Source organism: Anopheles ziemanni, chromosome 3 (genome assembly GCF_943734765.1).
Source record: "Anopheles ziemanni chromosome 3, idAnoZiCoDA_A2_x.2, whole genome shotgun sequence".
In the NCBI taxonomy this organism is placed as follows: domain Eukaryota; kingdom Metazoa; phylum Arthropoda; class Insecta; order Diptera; family Culicidae; genus Anopheles; species Anopheles ziemanni.
The window spans coordinates 93,229,893-93,256,961 of record NC_080706.1 but is presented as its reverse complement, the minus strand read 5'-3'; the positions used below and the strand labels follow the sequence as shown (position 1 = coordinate 93,256,961).

The 27,069-nt window shown below is 46.8% G+C and overlaps 4 protein-coding genes across 4 annotated transcripts in view; 1 reads left to right on the top strand and 3 right to left on the bottom strand.

The window, feature by feature from the left end:
• Nucleotides 1-699: 699 nt before the first annotated feature.
• LOC131285868 (glucose dehydrogenase [FAD, quinone]-like) lies at nt 700-2,763 on the bottom strand. Its single transcript, XM_058314723.1, has 4 exons — nt 2,156-2,763; nt 1,869-2,089; nt 972-1,789; nt 700-900 (listed from the first exon to the last, which is right to left on the bottom strand). The coding sequence occupies exons 1-4, from the start codon at nt 2,761-2,763 to the stop codon at nt 700-702; spliced, it is 1,848 nt and encodes a 615-aa protein (XP_058170706.1).
• Nucleotides 2,764-5,064: 2,301 nt separating this feature from the next.
• Nucleotides 5,065-8,671, bottom strand: LOC131285867 (glucose dehydrogenase [FAD, quinone]-like). The gene is made up of 3 exons (XM_058314722.1): nt 8,043-8,671; nt 6,262-6,482; nt 5,065-6,176 (listed from the first exon to the last, which is right to left on the bottom strand). Exons 1-3 carry the CDS (start codon nt 8,669-8,671, stop codon nt 5,065-5,067), a joined length of 1,962 nt encoding a protein of 653 aa, XP_058170705.1.
• Nucleotides 8,672-10,412: 1,741 nt separating this feature from the next.
• The window catches only part of LOC131287269 (calpain-11-like), a 35,281-nt gene continuing 18,624 nt past the window's right edge, over nt 10,413-27,069 (bottom strand). The window contains exons 2-10 of the mRNA XM_058316303.1: nt 17,283-17,315; nt 16,806-17,050; nt 16,527-16,729; nt 12,431-12,571; nt 12,198-12,351; nt 11,250-12,131; nt 10,656-11,118; nt 10,533-10,588; nt 10,413-10,439 (exon numbers count right to left, since the gene is read on the bottom strand). Coding sequence (XP_058172286.1) covers nt 10,413-10,439; nt 10,533-10,588; nt 10,656-11,118; nt 11,250-12,131; nt 12,198-12,351; nt 12,431-12,571; nt 16,527-16,729; nt 16,806-17,050; nt 17,283-17,315 — 2,204 coding nt within the window. The remainder of the gene's footprint in view (nt 10,440-10,532; nt 10,589-10,655; nt 11,119-11,249; nt 12,132-12,197; nt 12,352-12,430; nt 12,572-16,526; nt 16,730-16,805; nt 17,051-17,282; nt 17,316-27,069) is intronic.
• Nucleotides 14,718-15,865, top strand: LOC131288835 (glycoprotein-N-acetylgalactosamine 3-beta-galactosyltransferase 1-like). Its single transcript, XM_058318012.1, has 2 exons — nt 14,718-15,378; nt 15,444-15,865. The coding sequence occupies exons 1-2, from the start codon at nt 14,718-14,720 to the stop codon at nt 15,863-15,865; spliced, it is 1,083 nt and encodes a 360-aa protein (XP_058173995.1).

The following is a 27,069-nucleotide window of genomic DNA, read 5'->3' as shown; positions in this document are numbered from 1 at the left end:
ATTGGGGTGTATATATACACAATGTGTCGCAGTTTACTCCTATGGATGGCCTCTTAAAAAAGTGCCTCCACCCGGACCCATAACAAACTGTAGGCAGCTGTGTTGGGTACACCTGGGGGTCAATGGCAATGTACGCACATTCATTGCCATGCGGCTGTAGATGGCACAGTGGCCCCAAAAAAGTTGCAATTGAAAACCCACACTAAAAATAGCACACACTTTTGAGAGCTATGCATGAACTACATCAAAAGAGTGGAAATGATTGCATAGCGCTGCAGTTCTGCCAATAAAATTGGCTTTTTCGATACCGCCACGATCTTGACATACTTGACTGATGCATCTACGTAAGTTACATTTTCCCCAACGTCAGCATGGTGCAACTTGTATAATTAATTTCATTCATCTCTGACAATTTCACCACCCCAACACCGTGGAGGCCGCAACGAATTGTGTTAGGCTCGGGTACCCATTTCCAATCTGCTTGCTTTCATTCGCCCCCGAAATGTGTTCAATGCCATCTAGAAATAAATTTAAACGTTTATAAATGAGGCCCACTGCCAGTTGCAGTCTTTCTTTTTCGTCTGTTTGTCGACATTTCCCAGCGCATCCGGTCGATGGATGATTTTTTTTTGCCGCCTAAACCCCCACCACCATGTGTTCGTTGGTGGCCAACAGTCAATGACGCGAACAAATCCTCACTTATCGGAGCCTATGGTCTTGCTTGATCAAGTCGGATGCTTTTTCACCAATGAGGAAACTGTGTGCACTGGTGTGACCGGTCGGTGCCTCTGGTATGATGCCAACGTCCGCCACGCGCAACCGTTTGACACCGTACACCCGTAGCCGATTGTCGACGACCGCTTCGGGGTCTTCGGGGGGTCCCATTTTGCATGTCGCAACCTGAAGTGAGGGGGGAAAAAGGGTTTTCTTAAGCCCATTCCAGGAGGCAGAATGATCCTCGGCTCGCTTACCTGATGCTGGAACGTAGCGGTCAGTGTTCGCACGTGGCAACGCCAGTAATCGACCGTGTTGAACGGCATGTACTGACATCCGGGAACCTTCCGCGAGTACAGCTCGACCGCCATACGGCGCAGGGGTGCCTTGGTGCTGATACGGATCACCTCCTTTATTGCGTACACCAGCGCATCCACATCCCGTTCGTCCTCGAAGTATTGATACCGGAACGCCGGATGGTGGAAGGGATTGGAAGACTTCAGTTCGACGCGTCCAACGGCCCGCGGCTTTAGCAGCATCGGGAGGAACATAAAGTTTCGTTTGTTCGCCAACGGTCGGAAGTACTCGTCGTACATCCGATCGGTCAGAAAGTATGCGCGCTTCGTTCCGGGTGAGGTGTCGAAGCTGAACGATGTGAACGCTTGCATCACCTCAACGTCCGGATAGTCCGGATCTGGATCCTCGGCGAATGGGGACTTCACGTACAGCAGGCTCTCGACAGAGTTCGACGTGAGTGGACCGGATCCGTTGCGGAAGCGCAACACCTCCCCGATGTTGGTCAGCTGATCGAAGCTGACGAGATTGTCGGTCGGTTCACGTACGATAAACACCGGTCCGAAGACACCGCCATGCTCGTACACTTTGCGCCCAACGGGGAGATCCTGTAGTGGCTTGATGCCGTGCTGTTTGAGGTGTTTCGCTGGGCCCACGCCGGAGAGCATCAGTAGCTTGGGACTCTCGAAGGCACCGGCCGATAGGATGACCTCCATGGATGCTTCCACCTCATAGTACTGCCTGTTATGAAGCAGGCGCACACCGGTGGCCGTTTTCGTATCTAAAAAGGGAAGGTTAACAACGGTCAGTGGCGTTGTGCTTAGAAATTTGGGATGGGAAAATCCAAATCGATTCCCTACCGGGATCGATGAGCACTCGGGTGACCCACGCTCTAGTGAGGACGTGCAGATTTTCGCGATCCACCACATCCCGTAGGTAACTGTTCCCTCCCGTAGCTCGCCGTCCATTGCGGGTATGTGCCTGAAGGAAGGATACTCCCAAGTTATCACCGGCGTTGTAGTCCAGGTAGCGGTAACCGGCCTCTTCTGCACTCTCCACAAACGCGCGGGCAATATCTGACCTGCTCCGGATGAGAAATGATATCGCGTGAGCTTCGATGGTAATCAACTACTTCGAATTGGCTCACCTGAACGGGCAGTCCTCGACCGACAACCGTCCACTAGTCCCGTGAAACCCATTGTCACCAAAGTCACGAATGTTGGCCGTTTCGATACGCTTGTACAGTGGCAACACGTCGTCCCAGCTCCAGCCCTCGTTGCCCGCCTTCGCCCAACTATCATAGTCCCGCCGATTGCCACGCGTGAAGATCACATTGTTAATGATGGATGATCCACCGACGCCACGTCCATGCGCCCAGCTACACCGTCCACCGCGAAGACCCAAACACCCATGGCGCTGTTTCTCCGTGGTGTATCCAAAGTTGTAGTCCGTCGAAGCGAGTATCGGCCCGACGAGAGGCGAATCGGTGAGGAGTGGTCTCTCACCGCGACCAATCTCGAGCAGTAGCACCGTCACTGAAGGGTCCTCGGACAGTCGGTTGGCTAGAACACACCCGGCAGGACCTGCGCCTACGATGATGAAATCGTACGCATCCCGGATCGGGTGGTTTCCGTAGTTCATTTCCTTCGCATCCGTCACGATGCTGGAGATGTTACCGAAACTCAACCACGCTACACTGAACTTGGGGAGGTCTAGTACTAGACAGAGGATCACTTGGCTATATAGCGCACGCATTGTAACAACGTATTATCACTCGGGCACAATCACATCCACAAATGTAGATCACTTCACTCACTAGCCTTGCAAGCTAGTGCTGGGAATTCTAGCATCGATTGCCCGATATTCAGCTCAGCGTCACTACGCGCACTAACTCCTAGTCCGCATCGTTTAAAGGCTCGCGGCGATCTGTTTCTGCAGCGCCAGGTCAATCTCTGTGGTGCCATCCGAAAAACGGCGCGCGCGATCGTATAACCTAATGCCCATGCGGTATGTGGAAATTATGACTGCAAAACGTCATCAGCGCACAGGTGCACACGGTGTGCGGGGAAGGGATATCGTTACGTTTTGGCGTGCTGCCTTGCGAGCCCCTTTTGCATTTCAACTATAGGAGAGGGTACTCCGTACTATAGCAAGCTGCGGCGGTCGCGCGATGTTGGACGCATCATTGAGCACAACACGTGGGGCAAGTCTACGAGGTTTTTGTTTGTAACGCTTCTGGGAGCTTCGCCAGTGTTTGCTGATGGCTTTGGCGCCTTTGGCGTGTTGCGATTTTTGTGTTGGCGCCGGGAGGATAATGCAATGAAATTGGACCTTGCCATCGACTTAAGGGCAGCCATGTTAACGGATTAATTAACCGAAAAGATGGTTGAACATGTTTCCAAAATTATCAAATCTTTAATTTGAATTATGATAGCTTCCATTTGAGGTCGGTAGTTTTTAATTTGGAGCTCTTTTACTTCTTACTAAAAAACAATGTTCGTGAGAAGATAGTTTAATAAGTTGTACCACCATCCAAGCAATCCGGAAACGCAATGAGCATTTCATTTCAATACAACAACACATAGCCATGGTATGTTCAACAGGTCTGTAACGATAATCAAATGTAGAAATGTATGCTCAGGATAGGTGGATTCGATGTACAAGTAACACGTTTTCAGTTTACAAGAACTGTTTAACGCCTCACGCCAACATTAACATCAACCACATCGAACACGTTAGCGCCGCTGAGCGAAGAATGTCATCAAGTGGCCGCTGTAGGGTACACGGCCAGCGCCATAAAGAAAGCATAATCTGATGACCCTCATTACTCCACCCTCCTTGCGCCCCTCCAAGCGAGCAGCTCCAGCGAACATAAGCGTATGTTTCGGTTTATTTGCGAACCAGTCGAAGCCCTACTCCTCGCGCTGAGCCTCCAGCGCGCCAAAACAGGCACAATTCGGGTATGGATTTTTAAAAATATGTGTGTTTAGCTACAACATATACCCCCACCCGGAGCCCCATGCCCGTTGTGGCTCTAGTTGAAGGAGGGAGTGGAGGGTTCCGTAACGTAGGTTTGGGCATTACGAAACGAGCGTCCAGCAAACGCGTCTGGACACATGCGCCCCATGCGGTGTGATGGTACAGGCACAGTTCACAGGCGCAAGGTTGCTGGTAAAACTTGGTACCCACAGCATCGGTCACAAATCGGCGATATGAGCGGGGAGAAAGTAACGGTTTACGGTGTTTTTAAGACGATTTGAACTTGGTAACCAACGACTTCATTGAATTTGAATTTAAAAAAGTTAATCTGCCGCTGGTTCTTCAACTTTAACTAGAAATAAAAAGGGAGAAAAAAAGTAACATCCCAAAAAACTAACAACAATGTCCATCTGTCATTGGTTTTAATGTTCTGTGACTCAAAAAAAAGAGTATCTTTTATCATCTAATGTAAATAGAAATTGCTCACTCTTTAAGCAAGCAATAGAAATGGTTAACTTTTCTAGTTTTATAACAGTATTACTTGTTTTACTTTAGACGCAATAAGAAAGCTCCCATAAGATGGGAAAAATCATGAAAACATCATTTTAATAAAATTGTGGAAATGTATTTTTCATTTGTCAACAAGAACATCATAAATGCTCTCAGTAGAATAAAATACTTAAAGGATACAATCTCAAAATTGGCATCATGGAACTATCTAAAAAAGAGCAATATTTATTTCCAAAATTGGATGGCTTACTTTTGCACGAGGTTTACGAGGCCAAAACGAAATTTAACACATTTGACCTGCGAGACACTGTAATCCACTAGTGGGAGGTAGATTTATCATGTTGATGAAACAGGGTCAAAGACGAAAAATAAAATCTCTTGTACAACGGAAGCACTAAGAGGAAGGTTAACAAAAAGGAAGCCTACGGTGGCCATATTTATGTGACATTGTTAACCTTTCGCCCCGTGATGGACTAATTTATTAGCAGATAAAGCTGGACATTGTTTTCTGTCGCCGTTGACCGCAAATGGAGGTAGCTCAAGATGTCATCGCACGTGCCCCGGTTTTCATTTAAAGGGCCAGTCGAAGGGAGACCAGAGGAAGGATTTATCTGCCGACGGTTCGGCGGTGACGCGTTGGTCTTTCGACCTGCTGGTATAGTGTCCCATTGCGGCAGCCTCCCGTACCAGATCGGCAGCCTTCTCACCGATCGCGAATGCTATGGCCGCTGTGTGAGCCGTCGGAGGGAACGGGACAACGCCGATGTCGGCGACCCGTAGCCGTCCAACGCCATACACCCGGAGCTGGTGGTCGACGATCGCCTCCGGATCGGTCGGGGGTCCCATCTTGCAGGTGGCAACCTGATGGTGGAACGTCGCCGTTAGGGTCATCACGTGGCAACGCCAGTATCGGTGCGTTCCGAACGGATATTGTTCGCAGCCGGGTAGATGCTTTCGGTACAGCTCGACCCCGAGCTTGCGGAACGGTTCCTGGGAGGTAACGCGGATCGCTTCCTCCATTCCGTACACCAACGCCTCCAGGTCACGGTCGTCCTCGAAGTACTGGTAGTGGAACACGGGATGGTGGAATGGATTGGTGGACTTTAGGCGCAGTGTTCCTCGCGTGTACGGCTTCAGCAGCATCGGCAGGTACTGGAACGAGCGGACGTTTTCGATTGGCCGGAAGTAGCCGTCGTATGTGGCATTCGTTAACCGGAAGGAGCGTGCCGTACCGTAACCCGTATCGAAGGCGATTGAGGTGAACGCTTGCATGATCTCGACGTCGGGGAGTCCCGGGTCCGGACTGGCCGCAACCGGAGACTTTACGTACATCAAACTCTCCACTGAGTTCGTCGTGAAGACGCCACGACCCTTGAGGTACTGTAGGATGTTACCGAGGGTGAGGTTCTCATCCAGGTTGGTGTAGCCATCGATGGGTTGTCGTACGAGGAACACCGGACCGAATACTCCCGGATGCTCGTACAGTTGCTCACCAACCGGTAGATCCTGTACCACCGGAATGCCAAATGATCGCAGATGATCCGCAGGCCCAACTCCCGACAGCATAAGCAACTTGGCGCTCTCGAAAGCACCAGCTGAAAGGATCACTTCCTTCCGGGCCTTCACCGTGTGTGTTTTACCGTTGCGTACGAACACCACACCGGTCGCTTCCTTCGTGGCTGCGAATAGACAAACGTTCGAAGAAACCGGTAAAGAACGGCTCTTCAAAAGGTACCACATCTAACCGGAAGTACGTTGGCATACCTTGGCTTATCAAAACCCGCGTCACCCACGCCCGGGTGAGGATGTGCAGGTTGGGTCGGTTGCGTACGGGAACGAGGTAGGCGTTGCCGCTCGTCACACGACGTCCCTGGAGGGTGTTCGCCTGCAGGAATGACACACCGATCTGATCGCCAGCGTTGTAGTCCAGATACCGGAAGCCAGCCTGTTGAGCGCTTTCGACAAATGCAGTAGCTATTCGGGATCTGGGGAGGGACATTGTGGAATTGCGGAAGCGTTTTAAGTTTCAAACCTCTTTTAAACAGTTTCGTTAGATGTTAGAGTATAGGTGCGAACAGCAGTTTGGCACTTAGTTTGAATTACAAACTTATTTAAATAGAATCGAAAGAGTCCGTTTTGTTGTTGTTTTTTTTTTAAATCTACGGTATAAACGGTAAAGTATCTCAATTTCTTCATGAAATCGTGCAGTAGAAATTACTTGTTATGGGCTTTTTATCGTAGCAGATCTGTACGTAAACCAATTCGCATGATTGAATGAGTTGATTACAGACGTTCATTAAAATTCGGCGACAGTAAGTGAGTCATAATAATCACTACCAATGACCTTCAATAGACAAAAGCTCGGTTTTTGGCGGTTTTTAACGATTCCGGCGGTAACATAGGTGGGGTGTTGACATAGTTTCTACACGATAACAATGCGAAATGTAAAAAAAAATGTGTTCTATATGCGTATTGAGTTACGTAAAGTGGACAAAACAGAGGATTGTAAATGCAATACAATAAAGTCAGAGCAGACGTCCACACTTACTAGTGTAATGAAGTGAATGGCTTTGAAAAATCGAAGGTCACATCAAGAAAAATAGTACGAAGGTTGGTTTGTTTTTTCTGTGTTTATGTTATTTTTAACTTGACGATGGCCACGAAGAAAACGAGACACTTGCTTTATCGGTGCATTATGTAAATCTTGTAAGACCCGATCTTGACTGCCTCATGTCGGATCATTATTGCCTTAACTTCTATACTTTCACTTCAACTTGTGTAGTTAAAAGTTTTAAAACTTTATCTGTAGGGCGCACAATGGGCCAGTGTTTGACTGAGCTGAAAAACTACTTATTATGAAAATTATAAAGGAGGCTGCCTGGAATATTGATCATATTTAGCTCAAATTTGTCTCCTTCCATTGGTTCGTTATAAAATGTTTGTGTTGGTAGACTATGTTTTGTACTTTTCTTTTTTACTTTTTTGAGGTTTCCTTTAAACTTTGTATGGTTTTTAATATGTTTGTTGGTATTGCGTGAACTTCATACATAAAAATAGTCCAGCCAAAAACGTGGGACGCCCAAAAAATCACGATCGGAGATATACCGACAATGTCTTAACGACAAAGTAATGTACTTTCAAAACTTCACAACTTCCTGCAGATTTACCGTTGATGCATTTTGTTCGTCACTATAGTTGGCGTATTTTACCAAAATTGCATTTAATTTGCAATGCAGTGAACTGACAAACCAGTTTCAGTGAATGTTGGCCAACATTTCAAAACATCCGCCAATCGTGAATGTGCATCGCTTACCGGTTTCTGGCGTGTTAGCATTTAATGGTCATCATAAACACAAACGCTGCGCTTTTCCAACCCTCCACCTCAACGCATGCTTTCCCATGCACTCGCTAGAAATGGCGCTTCGAATGCGCACCAATTGCAATTACACCTCGAGCGGTTTACAAGGTACTGGTTTTTTTCAGAAACACAAACACTTATCAAAGTTGCCAAACGTTGCGGCCCCGGGAAAACGCACGATACGCACCTGAAGGGACAATCCTCGACGGAAAGCGGGCCTTGGCGGCCGTGGAATCCATTGCCGCCGAAGTCGCGCAGGTTTGCCCGCTCCGCTCGGATGTGGTACGGCAGCATGTCCTCCCAGCTCCAGCCCGGATTGCCGGCGGCGGCCCAGGCGTCGTAGTCCCGCCGGTTGCCCCGCGTGTAGATCATGTAGTTGATAATCGACGATCCACCGACGCCACGGCCATGTGGCCAACTGCACTTCCGGTCCCACAGACCAAGGCAGGCGCGTGTCTGGGTTTCGGTTTCGTACGCAAAATTGTAGTCGGTAGCCTGCAGGTTCGGGGCACTCAGTGGAATGGTGGTCACTAATGGTATTTCCGCACGGCCAGCTTCCAGCAGCAGCACCGAGACGTTCGGATCTTCGGAAAGACGCGCCGCTAGGACGCTGCCAGCCGGTCCTGCGCCGACTATGACGTAGTCGTAGCGTTTGCGGAGCTTTGGTTCGCCATAATCGATACCAAGCCATCGCGTGAAGTCGACAAAGTTCCCCACGGTGAGGTTGCTTTGGTCGGGAGTTTTCTTGTGGACGAAGGTAATGGTGGTCGATGGCAACACCAGTAGGCAGACGATAAACACTAACAGGTCCTTCATGGCGGGGAACTAGAGGACACTATTATTTCTTAATCCTTTCCGTACACAAACTTAGCACTTTTGATTAAATATAACAATGCCTTTCCTAGTTGTAAAAAGTGTAACCAATGAAACATGAAACTGAAACCAAACATCGACGGAGATAAGAAAACCATGTGTTGATAAATAATTCGGGGCACTTTAGAATTCTTATAAAAATTGTAAAATAATCTGATACTGCAACGAGAAACTCAAATTTTACTTTGGAAGACACGTATTTGAAAGTATGGTTCGTACGATAGTGTTCTGTGGAGTATTTAAAACTTTACAACAAACACCAAACCAATCGAACAACATTCCGTTTGAATTTATTTTTTTGGAAAAACCGTTGGAGAGAGATCCTTCCTCTGCGCGGCACTGAATCAAACTAAGAGCCTCATGGTTCAACTCTATCGTTCCTTGGTTCCTTGATTCCGATCAGCTTTCCAAGAACAACCCTGCAAGCCCGTTCGGTTACAAATTGATCCATAAAATCGTCCAACGGTGAACAACGTTACGTAAGGGAGCAAAACACCAGACGTCGCATGTGCGACTTTTCTTCACAGCACCTTCCGCGTGGTTAGTATCGCCCAATGGACCGCACTTAGACATCACTTGTGATTATGTGTTGTGATCGCGTTTGAACCAGTTTAAAGGCAAACCAGACCACACGGACCGGCAGATCGAACCGCGGCCTAATGCTTGACCAACCGTTTTTTGCATTTCTTACAACACGCACACCCAACGCTATCGGAGAGCAATCTGCAACTGACTGCGTTTTGCGCGATGCAACTGTCAGCAAAGTGCATTGCCATTGCCGGCTTTCTCCCGAGTGGGGGATACCGATCTTGGGGTGTGTTAAAATCCAAAAAAGTTATACAAAAACGCCTACTCGAACGTGGAGACATTGCACGCCTGTCACGCAGGAGGATCAACGGCAGTGTGTAACTGGTTCAATTTGATCGACTGCTGGTCGGTTGCGAGAGCACTTTTAGTGCAACTCAATTAAAAAACGGTAATGCTTTCGTGCAAACACCTTTGGAAGAGATTTGCACAGTGGATGGTGAACGAAATTGAAGAGGTGATAAATAGTCATAATTAATTTACTTTGTTGCGTACCGGTTTTGCTGAAGAAGAAAGTAGAAGATGATGATGAATGAAAACATCAGAAATGATACCGAGTCTGCAAAAGTTACTACATTAAATACATTTCATTACATCATTGATTTATTTATACATTTCGGATGCATGGAACATTCCTCTTCAATAACTTGCACAAACATACGTTGTAACGAGCTCCATAAATATGTGATTTTATTTAATTATCAGTCAATTTAAATTAATATTGCATTTTCATGTTGTTGGATGTTTGCTATGTTTTCCTTTTCCCCTTCATTTGGCCACTCTATTACTCAAGACTCCTACGAGTACTCCACAAAAAAGGTGTCTTTGTAATCAGTTTGTTTCATTTTGCTATTTTTCATTGCTTTTTCTTTGCTAGCGTGAGTTTTCCCTCGGTACTGTTTTTCCGCGCATAGTCTCGTGGAGAAATTTCGCAAAATTTAAAGTAAACAAATAGATGGTCCAATTCAATGTTCGCCAATACCATCGTCGTTTCTTTGGTGATGTACACGATTTTTAAATACGTCTGTTTCCAGCATGCGTATGCTGTGAACCTGCAGAAGGTCTGTCCGGGCGTCCGTTGCTACCGTTGGCGTTGCTCTCATGAGTAGATCGTCATCAAAATCATCTGAAGAAAAGAAAAGACAGGTCAAGCAAAATTGGGTTCATTAGTGTCTGACGCCTTTTGTGGAAGAACCTGTGGCCATCGTTATATCCTTACCTCTTCAAGTGATAAGGGGCTTGCTTTAGCTTTGGCATCCAGACTATGGTAGCGTTCTGAGGGGTAGAAAAGAGTCCCTGTTAGTAACTTTCAACAAACCACTTTTCTGTCATTAGAACTCACCGTGAGCCAGATGCAATCGCGCCATCGACAGCAGATAGCCCTCTAGCGTGATTTGTCGATTGCGGGTAAAGCGGCTGACCAGCGCCTCCAACACCTTATTGCTAGCGGTGGCACCACCGGCCCAGAGTAACCCACGTAAGCAGTACGATGACACCTTGGACGCCCAGATGCCACGGCTAAGCGTGGCTGTACCGGAGGATGAGGGTCCACAGCGTCGGAAGGCCGCCTTCCAGAAGCGCATCAGTCCGATCAGGGCGGGCACGTGTTCGATCGAGAGTCGTCCTCCGAGAGCCGGATCCCGTAGCGCCAGCATACCCCGACAGAGTTCCAGCGATGGACCACAGTTGATTCCTCCGAGTCCGCGGAACCCACGGTTGTTTCCTCCGTGTGCCTTCAGGATGGCCTGTAGCTGTGGGGCGTCGATTTCGTGCGGATAGCGGGCTCTTAGTTTGTAGAGTATTCGCTGAAATTGGAACGAAGAAGGTGGTTAACTGGTTGTCTATATGAAAAGCTCCAATCAGAGAGGTGCTGGACATAGCATTGAAGACTCCCTTGCTCTGAATCTCTTCACTACGGGCTCACCAGTTCACTTACAGCATCAATCGTTCGCTCGTCGCAAAACTCGGCCGCAATGTTGTGTATCACCAGATTCTCCTCGTTCACCTCCCACACGTCGGTGTGCTGGTCGGCAAAGATCCGCAGCAGGAACCGGCCCTCCCGATGCTGGGCGGCATGCGGCATCACGACAAAGTCTCCGGCCGGCAGCGCGAAGAACGTGGCAATCTCTCGTAGGTTCGAAAGTGGCGCAAAATCCAGTGGCATCTGTTCGCTGACGTACTGCGGTGTGACGCGTTGCATCCCTGGCGGGACTTCGTAGATGGTGAAGCCAATTTCTTCTTCCTCGTAGTTCCGACTCCGGTAGCACTCGTACTTCTGTGCCACCGCTACCACCACGTGCGCCTTCGATGGGTGGCCGGGTGGGACGCGGATTCGGAACTGTGGGTTAGTGGCGGTCGTTTCGATGAACTTGTGGGGTCCTCCGGCGTTGAAACCGGCACGCCACTGGCGAACTGCTAACGCCGCCCGCCAGGGGGCGCGTGTGTGCAGCCCAGGTTCTAGCGCCCAGTCGTCCGGACCGATGTGAGCCAACCAGATGACAACGAAGCGCGTCAGGAACTCGTTCACCGACATCCAGAACTCGCAGTCGTTTGACGAACGGGATGACAGGAGTTCACGGTCGCGCTCGTTCAGTGCATTCCACTCCCAGCTTCGTTCGGACCAGGCCCCGCACCAGACGCCACCCCACTCCCCCCCGATCCAGGGGCTGCGTAGCCGGATCAAGCTGGTGTCACCGGCAGAGGAGCCACTTCCGTGCGTCGCCGAGTCGGTGGAGTTCGCCCGGACCCGCGCTAATCCTGTCACGCAGTAAGGGTGCTCTGTCAGTAGACCCGACCTGCGGCGTTTGGTTTCTTTCTCCTACAACGACAGTGCATGTTAATGGGTCTTGGGGTAAGTGTATCTGAACATGATCTAAGATCTTACCACTCCACTGATGGCGATCAGTAGTGTCGATCGGGGAACAGCGCCACCGAGCAGGGGTCCACTTGGAGGCACACTCTGCACCACCGCACCCGTTAGGTCCTGTAGCGCACGTCCAACCGTTCCGTACTTCAAGAATGTGTAGCCTCCGTATAATCTTGGTGATCGTGAGAGGGAAATGAAAATGTGTTATAGAGACGTCTACAAAGCATTCTTTTTGAATAAGAGACACTCACTTGGCATATGCTTTCTCTAGCAGCGCCGCCCAGAAGATGTCCGGCTGGGCGCAGTGCATATGAGCCGGACGATCACCTCGGGTTGGAAGTCGATCGTCGACCCGTACCTCAATCCATTTACCCCACTGCCAGAAGCGAAATCTGTAAGACAAGCATTAGATAGTGCAAAATAGATAGTTCAGGTAGTTCCAATATAGACAGTTCTAATAATTTTCTTATTGTTTAGTTTAGTAATAAAATAAAAGAAAATACAACGTCCATTCTCACAAACGAGTGAACTTTAGGTAAGTTTTGAAACATTATTTTTCCACCTTATTTACTTCTGTGTCGCCAAATAATGGAAGTGATTATTCAAGCATTCATTGATGGAAGGGTTCACTACTATGATTGACTATTTTCATCCATGATGAACATTTGGTAATTTCCTGATTAGATAGTTTATTATAAAATTGCTTGACGAATTCGAGTACTTCACTTTTACTTCAACTCAACATTAGAAGAGCTCGCCATAAATATTTGATGGACAGTAAATATCTGATCATTAACGAAAGCAAATAAAATTGTACAGTTACGATCGCACCGTTCAGAAGAAGAAAGGGCAATGTGATCAAGGCAGGCTTTATTGTCGTGACAAATTTGAACCCTTTCCCGCACGTCCGTTTCAATCGCTCGTCTGAAAGGACAAGTGCCATTTAGCATCAAGATTCATCGTCAAACAGACTTCCCGTTGCCCAACAACCTGTCGGCCATAATGTACGACCCATCGAGGTTCTCGTCAGTGGTGTTGACAAATTACAACCGCAACACACCAACGAATGGTCCACCATTCGCACATTCGCTGTTGACCATTTTCGAGACGATTACTTAATCACTGGTCGTAGTAGGCACGTTCGAGCGCATATGCTGTTGCTACGTATTGTGTACACCGGGTAAACATAAGTCTGCTTTCATTCGTTGGTGTTTGGTGACATTGAAAGCAGCATCGAAATCGAATGTGCGAAAGTGTCACGACATCGTGGGAGATGATCGAAGGGGGTATTGATGGCCTAATGACCTGACGGGAGATACTACGCGAATGAAAAGATGAAGATGTTTCGCGTGCATCTGTTCCGCGATTCTACCCGAAGTAGCGAGCTGGCGTTGTCGTCTAAGCCGTTAAAACTTCTAACATCGCCGGCAGGAGATAAAATATTCCAAGGTCAACCAGTTCGTATATGTATTCCAATGCCCGGAACTCCATCCATGCTGAGAGTTCCAGTGGCAGGAAAAAGGATATCCCCTCCATCGCATGGCATGAGTGTTGAGATCCGTGTTGCAGATATCCATGACTTTGTTTGAAGATGGATTTTGCTTTTCTTTCTAACTTAATCGATAATCGGAGACGAGTTGCTGCTTTATGCGTCACCTCACGATGCCGCCCACCCTCACACAGCGTCCGATCTCGAGGAAGACCTGTTGTGATTAGATCGGTGAGCATCGGGTTGAGAGCCGGGCGCATCCCTACCGAGCAGATGCACGACTTGTGACCTCTTCACTTTCGCTCCCTCGCCAAGTTTGTTTGACAAACCCGGCAACGGAGGATGAGGCTCACGACTCGTGGACGGTGGCGTGTATTAGGATCCACTCGGCTTATGTCATTCGCGTTTGGTACCGTGTACGGTGCGGTTCGTACGAACCTCCGAGCCCAATAGTGTATTCTTTTCGGCTGGTGAAGTTAATTAACCGGAGAGTAGAAAAATAAAAACAACAACAGGCAATCATACGGACGATGGCTTCTTCTCTCGCGACCGTGCGGCCTATCGGTCAAGGAGTCAATCGTCGTTAAACAGGCAATTAACTTTTGTTAACCAACGCTGTGTGAAGCACGTCGAAGGGTTGAGAAGCTAGTGATAAACCGGTGGGGAATAGATGTCCTTCCTAACGTTGATTTAAAAGAGTATCAAGCGAATTAGGATACTCACTCGCAGGCAGTATTCGAAAATGTTTAAGTTATTGTACAAAAGTGAGTATTTCAAAAAGAGAAAGAATACTAAGTGCAATTTCACACTCGGAAGAAGCACATTGATCATGCAAATGTTTGATTTAAGCAAATCTCGATTCGCAAATTGTGTGCTTTGTGAAGAATCTCCCCTATTCGAGAAACTGTTTTGAACTTCAAAGGTCGTTCAGCGTGAACTTATTCGTGTGGGAAGCGAAGAACCTGATTAATGCGTATATTGATAAGATAAATTAATTTATGCATGGATCTGAGTTGACTGAGCCGATTCAACATCGAAAGTGTTCTAAGATGATCTTTGACATTTCAGAATCATTCATTCCCAAGTATGGCAATTTCTTGCTGGGGATCCTCTGTGGTTGGATATTGTCTCGTCTTCTGCATGGAATGCCGATGCTTCACCACTCGTTTTTGGTGTCTACCAACTGGTCCGCGCCTGCGAGTTCGTCCATCAACTTGACGGAAAGCGTCCGTGTGCTTTGCTGGATTATGACCACGCCGGAGAACCACCAGAGCAAGGTGGTTCATCTGCAGCAAACCTGGGGCGCCCGGTGCAACAAGCTGCTGATTATGAGCTCGGTAGCCGATCCGACGGTAGGAAGCATTGCGCTTCCGGTTGTGGAAGGTCGCCAAGGTCTGTGGAATAAGACGCGCGAAGCGCTCCGGTACATCTACGAGCATGACCTGGAGGGGTACGATTGGTTCCTGAAGGCAGACGACGATACGTACGTGGTGATGGAGAACTTGCGCTACTTTTTGTACGCGTACTCGCCCGATCTGCCGATATACTTTGGGAGCAAGTTTCGGTATCCGGATTACGTGAAGCAAGGATACTTTTCCGGCGGAGCTGGGTACGTGATGAGCCGGGAAGCGGTCCGCCGGTTCTACGACAAAGCACTGGAGGATGAGGCGGTCTGTCCGCTAAAGCGTGAAGTCGAGGATCTCGAACTGGGTAGAAGAAATCCTTGTCTCTCAATTTTCACTTCTCTTACAAATGTATCTTCTTGACCATTTAAGGAAAATGCATGGAAGGCGTTAACGTCACGGCTGGAGACTCGCGGGATGAGCTAGGTCGGAAGCGGTTCCTACCCTTTCAGCCTGTGGACCACCTTACCGGCTCCGTATCGGACGATCCGGAGTACTGGTACAACCTATACTCGTACTACGAGCCAATATACGGCAAGAACTGCTGCTCTAATCTGGCCGTTAGTTTCCACTACATCGATGGAAAGAGGATGCACATGATGGAATATCTGATCTACAGTTTGCATGCGTGGGGCAAGCAGTGGGAGTCACCGCCTTTGCCGAGGAAGAAAACTTTAGAAGAAGCGTTGACCGTTGCCGGACCATATCCACTCAGTACAAAGATACCGACGACATCAACTACTGAAACCACCGTAACATTAGAGGACTCTTCAAAAAGTGTCCCAATAAGTTAGACAGGGCTTTTTTGTTTTTCTCTTAGTGCTAATGCCTGGGTTAAGGATTACTTAGAATATCCAAATGCCCATGGAGATCCACTGGGTATGGGCCATGTTCTAATTAGCAATACAAAACATTTAATTAAGGTAATTTCTATAATTGATACAAACTAGTCATAGATTCCACGCATACTCCTACGCATTTTTAAGTGAGAATTATCCCCCAATTGCTAATGACGTAGACAACATGACAACTACCAACGCCCTTCGATCTTTTAAGGATAATAAACAAGCTTTAGTTTTCAAAAGCAACTATACGAGAATCTGGTTATTATTTAAATTCAAAAGGGGAAGTTGGTTCTGATGTAATGAAAAAAACATTAAACAGGTTTTTATTGAGTGTGCAAAGTACAGTGTCTGGTACGTTTAGTGTGACATTCCTGGCATTTCAGACATCTGGAGCCAATCCCGCCAACCCCGGATAGTCTACCTTTAGGCGCAACGATCGTGAGAAACACGGACGAATAATCGTCCAACATGCGAGGGAAAACTTGCATTATTCATTCGTTGTTAACGATTCAATTAAAATCGTAATAGATTGACAAGAAGGTGAAACAATGAGTGTGTTACATTAAGGGAGCTATTTAATTTCTAAAGTAAATAATGATCGATCACTCACTTGAACATTCCACAATATCCGTTGGCGGTATCGAACGTTTGCTCCGGCGGAACCACACGCTCCAGAAGGCGCGGCAACTGTGATAGGCATCCGAGGGCCGCCAGCAAACTAGGATCTCCCGGGCCGACCGGTTCGGGAAGCTCCCGGGCGGTCAGTGGCGTTCCAGGAGGTGCAATCCGAAACTGTGGTCTGGCGCACATATCCTGGGGATGTTGGATGAAGGAAATGTTTACACAAGAGTTTCATAGACAGCATCGGATGATGTAAAAGGCTTCTTACGTGTGGCCGCATCCAGACAATTTGCTTCTTTTTCGACAGCGTTCGTGGAGTGGGCGGAAACTCGAGGTCCTCGTGAAGCCCTCCGGGTCCGCGTGTGACAACACCGTTGACGTGTCTTCCGTTCGGCAGCGTACCGTTGCCGTTGCCGTTCGCCGTAATGACCTCGGCCGAGCGGGGTCGCGACAGGGTCGACTGGTGATCCTGCATCCCTCCATTGGTCCAGCCCCGCAGCTTTGGTCCACCATCTGTAGCGAAAAAGGAACGGAGTTATGGGAAACCCTCTTGTAATGCGATCGCCAACCAAGGGTTCATTGAAGATCACCACGGACCGTTATGGTCTGGGCCTTGGGAGGAGTGAGAGTGGAGTATGATCTTGTGTCGAATCCCACAAGAGACCACTAATAAACAAAAGTGATGGATTGAAGGTAAGCTTTCCCGCAATCGAGCCCCTCGAGCTCGCGCGTTGCGGCTACTTACTTGTGTAATACTTATCCGCGGCAGTGAACTCACCTGAAAGAGAAAAGGAAACCAAATGGTAAGGCTAGGTCTGTGTCGGTACGGTTTTCGTTTATGAGTTCCGTTTATGATCGGAAGGAAAGTCAATTGAGGCCTGAGTGAAATGGTGCTGTTTTGTTAAAAATTAACACTTTCTCGCTCCGGGTCGCGTCAGCGGGATATTGGAGGGGAACTGGGGAGACAGCATGCACAAAGAAGAAAATCCCAACCAACGAGACACTGTGTCAATGGCTCAATTTGTTTGACATTGAAACACTTGGACTCAATTTCTCACCAGCGGCAGGCAAATTTGGGTTAAACCGAGCGTAGGTTTTGTCGATTGTCCTGGGCTTACATGACCCAGATAAGCCGAATTACTTTCTCCGGTTAGGTTCATTATTAGCAATTCTAACTCTCAAGTAGGAGTTTGTGTTACGAATAGCAGGGAAAAGACTTATCAACTTTTGGAAATAAAATAGAAAATATTGCTAGTTTCGATAGGATCGTTAACTAACATTTTAAGAAACATTTCAAAACATCCTAGGTTTGAATATGTTTGTGCTTATAATTTTAATGTTTCCCGCTGATCTTTACAATGTGCACAGCAAACATAAATCTACAACGCAAAGAGTGAATAGCCTAAAGGGTGTTCGTAAGATGTCAGACTCCGGTGATGCAGACTCCGAATCAACACTGTTACAATGCTCCCGACCTACAGAAGGTGCCCTACTGTCACAACTGTGATTTGACATAAATTATTCAGCACAAATTAGTCACACGAAGGCTCGCCCGGGAGCTATTTGCATGTCCCTGCTGTGCCCTCATGGCATGGTTTTTCTTTTTTGGGTGCCTTTTTTTTCATTCTGTTTCGAACTTTTGTGAGTCGGTTCATTCCATGCTCCGTTAGACATAGGTTAGGACTCCAGAGGGTCCCGAAAAGGGCAAGAAAGGGTGGCCCGCGGGTTTTACCGCCATCGGGAGTCTAGGTTTGGGTGAGAAGAATATTTTCTTTTCACTTGTTGCCACATCTGGGGCGCGTTGGTGCATGGGAAAATGTCAATTTGAAGCCGACGGAAACCGTCCGAAGATCTCTCAAGTTGGGGCTATAAAATGTACATGAATCATTGAGTGCAGAGTTTCGGTTGGTAAAGCAATGGACCGAGGTGTAGAAGTCCAGCTTTTCCCTTCTCGAACGAAAGTTTTCCCCTTGCAAGAAGAAGTTTTTGGGTTTGTGACTCCCGAGAGGACTGTAAAAGGGGATGAAACTCCGGGGAAAATGGTGGAGTAAACCCGCGGATGGACACGAGCTTTTATTTGCCTCGTTTAGCAAAATGATCCACCGTGCGGAAAAACGTCCACCCGAGCGACCAAGCGGGCAAACGGCTCACGTGGGCAATAAAAGTGTATCAATTTCTGCTCATTAGGCCCGGCAGGGGCAACCGACGAAGACACTCCGATGGCCGACGGTCAAGTCCGTCCGACGAATGAAGTCTACTTTCTTCCCGTCGGTCGGTGTTTCTGTGAAGCCAATTTGTGCCGGCGCGACTTCACGTCCGGCCAACATTCGAGAGTCCGCCGGGGTTCTCGTGGTGGTCGCAGCAATTTTATGCATCTGCATCAGCAGCTGGAAGCAAATTGGCGATGGTTATCGGCCACCAGCGTCCCGGTGGGCCCCATTTGTTATGGACCGTGTGTCGCACGAAGGGAAGGTTTCGATTGAATCACGGCAAGGAAAGTACTCACGGCATGTTGGTGTATGAGTCATCGAGGGGGTTGCAGTTGATTTAGAGGGCCATATTTTAAATGATATTAAATATATCAAACTGTTGAATTAGTTTTGGAAAAAGGATTGGGAAGTACTGGAAGTTTTGAACTTGAATTGATATGGAAATAAAATTAAATAAAATTTATAAATTAAGCATCAAGCACATGCAATGATTTACAAAAGACTTTATTACCACTTCGATACACAATACAATAAATGACTTACAACTCATAGACTTTGAACGAATAAAATAGCACCGTAAGACTTTAAAAGTCTACAAATAAAGTTTATAAATAAAGTCTATAAATGAAGCATAAATGAGCAACGTCTTTGAAGTATAAATTAATGTTCGTTTTGTTTTATCTATTTCACATTTCAACACAACTCTAAATCAACAACAAAGTTTGTCAACCGACCTCTTACTCTGTCAACACCACTTATTCTAGCAACGTCGGCTCCCGTTAATGTCGAAACACTTCAAAAACTCCAACATTGCGTGACGTTCTTGGAGTTTAGGGTGGTTCGCTCTATAATCGCCGTTTTCCGGGAGCTCAGCCACGTGTGTGTGTGTGTGTGTTTGCTTCACCTCAAAACAAGTGGTCGTTTTCTTGTTAGTGGTTTTACACCACGAAAGCCAACGAGATTCCTACGATATGCTGACGACATCTTGGCGCGCAACCGATGCGATTACGGTGTCAGTGAATAATTGATTTAAGGGGGTAACGTTTGGTGATTTGTGGAAAAGCTCGGCAAGGGGGGGCAGATAGGAGGCGGTGGAAAATTGGACCGTGACATCAACGCAGTGGCTTTTCTGGGCACTCCGATACGACCGCTCTAATCTCCACCGTGAAATCTAAGCACATGGTAGGGCGCGCGGGGCGTACCGGGGTAATTGGGCGGGATGAAGGGATAATTGTTAAAGTTAGCATCGTCGGAACAATGGCGGATCAGAAACCGCGCGGGAAGGGTTCGGGTGTCGTCTGGCCTTCGGCATTAGGCCATTTGATTTTTTGACGAACTAATAAAAACAAACGACTTAAACGACGATGTCTAATTAAACGTCCCGAGATCTGGGAACTCCGGTGGCGGCGTTTCGTTCCCTTCATGAGACGGAAATGTGACGATTATGTTTTGTATATTTTTGTGTGCCACAACCTTTCTAGAGGGTGACGCCGAAAGAAAGAGACTGCGACCCCAAACAAATCCCCCTTTTTGGTGGATTTATTTATTTAGGCCGCACACGAAGGTCGCATCCGGTTTTGGAAGTTTTAGTTGCGGATAATTGTAATTTTCTGGTTGTCCCCGCCCGGATGGTATTAAATGTGACCGCGCAGGGTTGACACTGTTTGCCAATCGTCAGCTTGAAGCGCCATTGTCAGCGTCTTGGGAGAAAGCGTTACGACCGCTTCAAGTGCACGGTGACTTCCGCAGGAAGGCGATTATTAATCAAAGGAAACATAAAAATCGAACGATGTCATGAGAATTGCCGGTTTTTCCATACTTTCATCATCCATTGCATGTCAAAAATAGTGAGAAAAGAGATATAACCAGGGAAAAGCAACCCTGTTTGTGTTACTCTTTCAAAACATGCTCTAGGTAAACCTTACAGGGTTTGCCACCTATGTTATGCCACAGCTCTAACCCACCGATGATTGAAATAGCTCATCAACTGTTGTCTCTAAAGCATGTGGTATTGAAATAGCTCATTGCCTCTAACTCATTTCCTTTTGTCTCTAACTCATCTGACTTTGTCTCTAACGCTTCTGGGTTTGTCTCAAGCCGAAAACTATGGAATAAACAAAGTAATTGTGGTTACGATACGTTGTAGAACTCCAACAACAATAAACATTGTAGTTTTTGTATGCTTTAAAGCTATTCTGAAGTATTTTTGAACAATTTTGCATTTAATTTTTATACGTTTGGTTTATCATAATTACTTTGGTTTTTTCTTGTTTTTCGGCTTGAGGCAACCCAGATGCGTTAGAGACATAGTCAGATGAGTTAGCGACAAAATGAGATGAGTTAGAGACAACTGTCGATGAGCTATTTCAATACCAGTTGCTTTAGAGACAACAGTTGATGAGCTATTTCAAAATAACGTGCGTTAGAGACAAAATCATCCGCTTTCGAGGCAAATTTGGCAGGCAAAGCCTGTATTACATAGTTAAAAGTGAACGGTATGATTTAAATATTAATTATCTATTATTTTTCAAACAAAATTAAGACCACTTTCTTACAATTGCGCAAAACTAAGTCTCGTTTTACACCGAACAGATTGATCGATTCTCCGGTCCGACTGAAAACTCATTACACGATTGATGAATGAATGAATGGAAATAATCTCCTTCTGCTACTTCCTGGCTTGGGCTAGCAAATCATGGTTGCATTATTTATGCGCCAGGCCAATGCAAACCTCAAAGCGAGAGCCCGGGAAGAGGCAACCGGCCATTGAAATGGACACCAAACTTGTCTAGGAGTTACAAAGTAACACTGAATGCCGTGCCGTAGGGCAAACAGCAAGTTCTTTCCCCCGATGCCGTGAAGTGATCGATTTGCCGAGTCCACAACAACCGGAGGAGGGTGGAGAGAAGCGGTATCGGTTTCCATCGGCCCGCTGTCAGTTTTCCCCACCCCACCCCGGGTGCGAGGTGAGTCACTCGTTAGGGTTATGTGAAGTCACGTTTCGTAATTCGCCAACCAATCCGAGGGATGCTGACACGGGCAGGGTGTGTGTGCTCATAATTAGATCATGTCAGGTCGCGACCAGAGCAACGACAGACCCAGGCCAGGCCTCTATCTACGGCTGAAGTTTGTTTTCGCGTCTCGAATAACAGTAAGGTGCCTCGGCATTGGCAAATTCCAGTTCAGGTCAGTTGCGGGAGGTCGTTTGGAACAAAGACTCTACGGGGGAAGTAAACTGATGGCCTGCGAAACGAGAACCGAAACCTGACCGAACCAATGCACCTAAGATGTATGAGATATACTTATGGGAACACCAATTTATTATTTAGGTAAACAGCAGAAGAAACCATTAAATGTTTTTAAAAATATCGAAAAAGAAACAATCCACAAACTAAGTATAAAACTGTGTTCATCCGAAATAGTTTTAAAAAGAGACTCTAGTTTAATTCAGAACGAAAATTGATTTGTCTATACATTTCTTTGCTCTTGTACAAAACATTGTAGTCAGATTGGTTTAGAAAACATACAATGTATAAGAAAACAGCCCAACAATGTGGTTATAAAACTTATATTTCATTGCTTGAAAGAAGTTCCGAATATTAAAATAGATGCAATACTAGATTCCACTATGGTTCGAAAGGAGCTTTCTTGGAAAGTTATCTAAAGAACACATTTTACGATTCTATTGAAACCGAGAAGTGCATACGCTCGCGATGCAACATTGCCATAACCGCGTTTGTTTCACAGTTCGTTTCCCTACGAGCCGAACCATATTTCATCGAGCCCAACCCATCGAGGCCCCGTTACACGATGACGTTAGACCTTCTCGGGGTTTGGGCTCCCGATCTCCTGAAAGACCCCAGTCCCCCGCTCGCCAGCAACTCGGCTGAGAACGCCAATCCAATCCAGAGCACGCGGAGGAATCCGGATCGGGTCGATTCCGAACTCGTGTTTTATCGCCATTGCCACGCTCCTTACTTTTCCACCGCAGCGAGGGGGAAAGGGTTGAAACTCCTAAACGCAGACTTTGACCTCTTCGAGCCGCCTGCACTGTCGGCAGGTCCAGCCGGATCTGCCCCGAGATCTGCCGTTTGGCCTTTGTCGAGCGACTCTCCGGAGTCCCACCCGGGTTCGGAAGGGGAGACCGATCGTTATGGAGGTGGAAGTTATGTAACCGTCAGCTCGTTATCTGCCCCGGGCTATCGACAAGCTCCCAGCGATCCTTCCCTTGCCCGTGCTCCCCTCATTGCTAACGATCGTTCTTTCCGCGACTGCAACCTTCTGCAACGAGCTGGAATAGCGCCGCCGGTGCTTTACGGGCTTATCGTGGCTAGTTATCAACAAGCACTTGTACAAATGACATCGACACTTCTACGTTCATTAACGTGAGGAGAGTAAAAATAAAGCACCGCACGGAGTGAAGAACCGAGTAAGCGAAACAACAAAAAAAAAAGGTAAAGTGAACTACAAGGGAAACTTAACAAGAAGATAAATCCAATAGGGAAACGAAATTGGATGAAAACCGAACCTAGATCACCGCGTGCGCCACAACCCGCGGACGAGATTTGTCTCTCCTTCCCTTCCTCCCTGGACTGGAAGGCACAGTTTAACGAGTCCCAGTGTCCAAAGCGAGTCTCGGTACGAGTTCTGAATGAAAATTCTTTGGCGTACGGTTGGAAGAAAAAACAACGAAAAGCAAGTAAGCGCAAGAAACGCCATCGACCGAAAGCGAAGAAAAACGGTCTCAGAAGGTGGAAGGAAGAGAAAAAAAAACGGTGGAAAACACGACATGTACGAGAGCAAAACCGAGGACGAAGACCGGAGCGTTGAGCTTTAATCATTACCGTTTCTTCTGGAGCGCGGTTCTTTGGCGTCAAGGGGGAGTTGAGTGGAGTGGTTAATATATTTTAAACCTTACCAACTCCCGCACTATCCTCCCTTTTTTTTATTCGCTTGCCCCCCACAAGCGAAAGCTCTTGCGGTTTCGGGATCTACCGGCATGGCGCGTCTGAAGAACTCCGAGAGTTCGAGTTGCAGAAATTCAGCTCGGAAGGAATGCAAGGGGGTGCGCGTGCAAGTGCTTCGGATGCACCCGAGTTCGGCGGTGCTGATGCGTGCTTAGATGCATAAATGTTCCGCTTAGCCGCGGCAGCCCGCCATAATTGGGATGTTTCTTTGTTCTTGCTGGCGACCTTCGTTTGCGGATCCCCGACGGGGGGAACTTTACTCCCGTTTGGTGTAGAAGATCTTTCATGTAGCCAAAACAAAGCTTAAAGAATGATATATTTACTATCTTTTGATTTTTATTATTTTTTCAGAATTAACAGCCTGGGCGTATTGCTTCTTTTGATTTTTAATTTAATTACTTTTCATTTGTAGTTTAAAATTCTTCATTTCCATCTGATCTGTAGCTTGATATTTTGTTATTTTTTGTTTGATTGGTTTATGATGCGAAGATGTTTCGTACGAATTTTATTTCATTATAAAACGTCTTTCAATCCATTTCGATTCAATTTATACAACTCTAACGTTCATTGATCGTAAAGATATCCTATCAGTTTGATCGTGGCGTATTATTTATTTATCTGCGCATTTAAATTCAGTTAACAATTTGACCAACCTAAACATAACTGGTGTTTTGCTCCCCTTCGACCGATGTGAATGTAACCTTAATTATAATATGTTAATTGCCCTTGGAGCATCTAAACTAAATGAGTGATGCCCCAGCTTTCGCGGTATTTCTCATACGAACAAGTGCGTCTGCCTTACCATCTCTGCTGTTGCAGCAAGTTTTCTTACGCAAACCATTTAGAGCTGGAAATAATAATTTAACCGGCCGCGAAAAACCGAACCCGAACATCAAACTGACTGACGAGAAATGTAAAACAAGGTGAAAAGGTTTCACAGACCATTTGATCCACAACGAGCCGCTTCGCTGGGAATGCCCCGGTCGTCTGCTTTGATGACGCAACTTAGAAAATAATAGCAATCAAGATCCAATTATCTGATTATCGATGACGCCATACTTTGGGGTGGAAAAGGTAAAGGTAGCATCATCCCCCCATTTTTTCTTCCTTTTGGCATGTCTATTTTTCCACGGACCTTTTTTATTTCTAAAGATTTAGGAGAGTAATGCCGATGCGTTCGGTGTGTGATGGAAAAATACAAAGTTGCAATGCATCAGACGTGGTACGTAATAAGGCGCATATGACTCGCAAAATTTTCCTCTCATTTTCCGAAGCCTGTTCGAGCTTGCAATCGAGGGTGTTTTACTTTTTTTCTCTATTTATTTCGTACATCCCCCATTGGCCACTGTTCGTGTTTGCCCGGCAGCTTTCTTTTAAAGAGGAAGCAAATGGTTTACAAGATGGTCATAAACAAAAAAAACCCAAACACACACACATACACACACACAACACGAAAAACGACCTAAAACGGAAGCTGATCGTTTTCAATCTAACGATCACTTTCCACTCGCGTGAACCGATGAACTCGAAAGTGGCCAAGCCAATTTCCCTCGGCGCTCCGTGGCGATCTTCAAATTGGTCGGATGAAATGAAACGTTCAACAGCGGGACCGTTTAGGAATTGGGGTTTATTGCGCCAAACCGGCCGGTTGCAGTTTTATGCTGGTGGGTTAGATTACTTTGTTTCATCTTGCGCTTTCGTCAAGCGTCGAAGTCATCGAATTAACCCCGTTCGGCGAGTGGAATTTGGCAGCGTTCGCTTTTGTTTTTCCTCGTCTCCTTTTTTATTTTCCATGAGGCCACCCTAACGCGCGCGAATAACGAATAACAGTGTTTCGGTGGTGTAAGTAATTATGTTCCAAATGTCTGGGCATCAGACCCCCGTTCGGAATGTAGCAACATCTGCCTTCGGTTTTCGAAGGTAATAATTTAGATAGAAAATAGTAACAGGTAGAGCGGGAGGGCGGAAGGCCTTCGAAAAACCACCCGGGAGCGAAAAACCAAGGAGGAGGTGAAAGATATTTTTCTCACATTTTCCCGCCTTCTGACGCAGTCCGCGTGCGTCTCAGAATCAGGGCGGTAGTTTTTTGCTTTGTTAATTAAAAACAAAACCAGCCTTCGGTCTTTCTGGGTTGGTTTACATTTTCAAGTGTTCCGCGTGGCGTAATGAAATGAATAGGGTTATTTTTTCATGTTGTTGTAATTACCGGTGATTTATCTTAAAAAACCGTTCAACCGTTAAATGTTGTTTGTCTGCAGATAAAGCTCAACTTTGTGTAATGTGTTGTAAGTTTGAGTTTCACGCTATGAGATAATAAGATTCTATAAACTGGTAAATATTGTAAAATACTATAGAAATTAATTCCAACTTAATTTTAAAGATAGGAAAAAGTATTTGCTTGTTTAAATATTTGTATATTTTCCAAAGTAGATATTAAACAGGAAGAAACAACTAAAACAAACTATAACAATAATTGAGGTTGAAAAAATGACAGAACCTGTCTGCTTCTCCGCCTTTTTCCGGTTCGTCGCTTTTGGATCGTTTATGTCTTTGCTAAAATCTCCACAAATAATAGGCGGAATACCACACGCAAAGGCGCACGGTGGTGTAGATACTTCGCATTGCGTGTGCTCTAAATTGCTACTTATTCTTGCGGTTTGCTGAAAATAGAAACACGCGGAGAAATAAACAAGCGAAGCATTAAAGTCCCTTTCGAACGATCGGAAACGCAATCTCGATCGTGCAATGGAGCTCTCAAATTCCATTTCTATTCTGGACGGCCCGCTTGAAGCCCCGTTTGGGTGGGGGAAAAGAAAGAAATCAGAACCCATCAGAGCGAGGTTCGCGTAGGACCAAATGAGTCCAATCTGCAGCCGAGTCCAATGGTTGCGTGCGCTTTGGGTTGGTTTAATTTATGCCTTTGTTGCGCCCGCTTCCGGATTACGCACCGCGCACAGGGTGCAGCAATTGCAGACTCCACACTCGGGAAGGGGCTGCTTGCGCGGGTTATAATTTGGCTAAATCGTTTAAGTGAACCCCGGCGAGAGCGCAAAGCCAACCACCGCCGGCACCACAAAAGGTAAACAATGCAACGGGACAGCTTGTCAAACTGCAAATGTCATTATTGACGTTCGGGGCGCGTCGTGCGGCCGAACCCAAACGGGGAAGCACGCCCGTTTTCAGCGCAACAACTGTCGGGAAGGTGGGTTTCTCGTTTTCAAGAATGAAAATGTCTTCACATATCGAACCGCGGGCGAGAGTGGAAGGGGGAGGAAGTCTGGTGGGCCTGTAACGGGGCTTGCGCGGTTCGTAATTAGATAGCAATAGGATACCGTACTACCCGAAGCAGAACAAC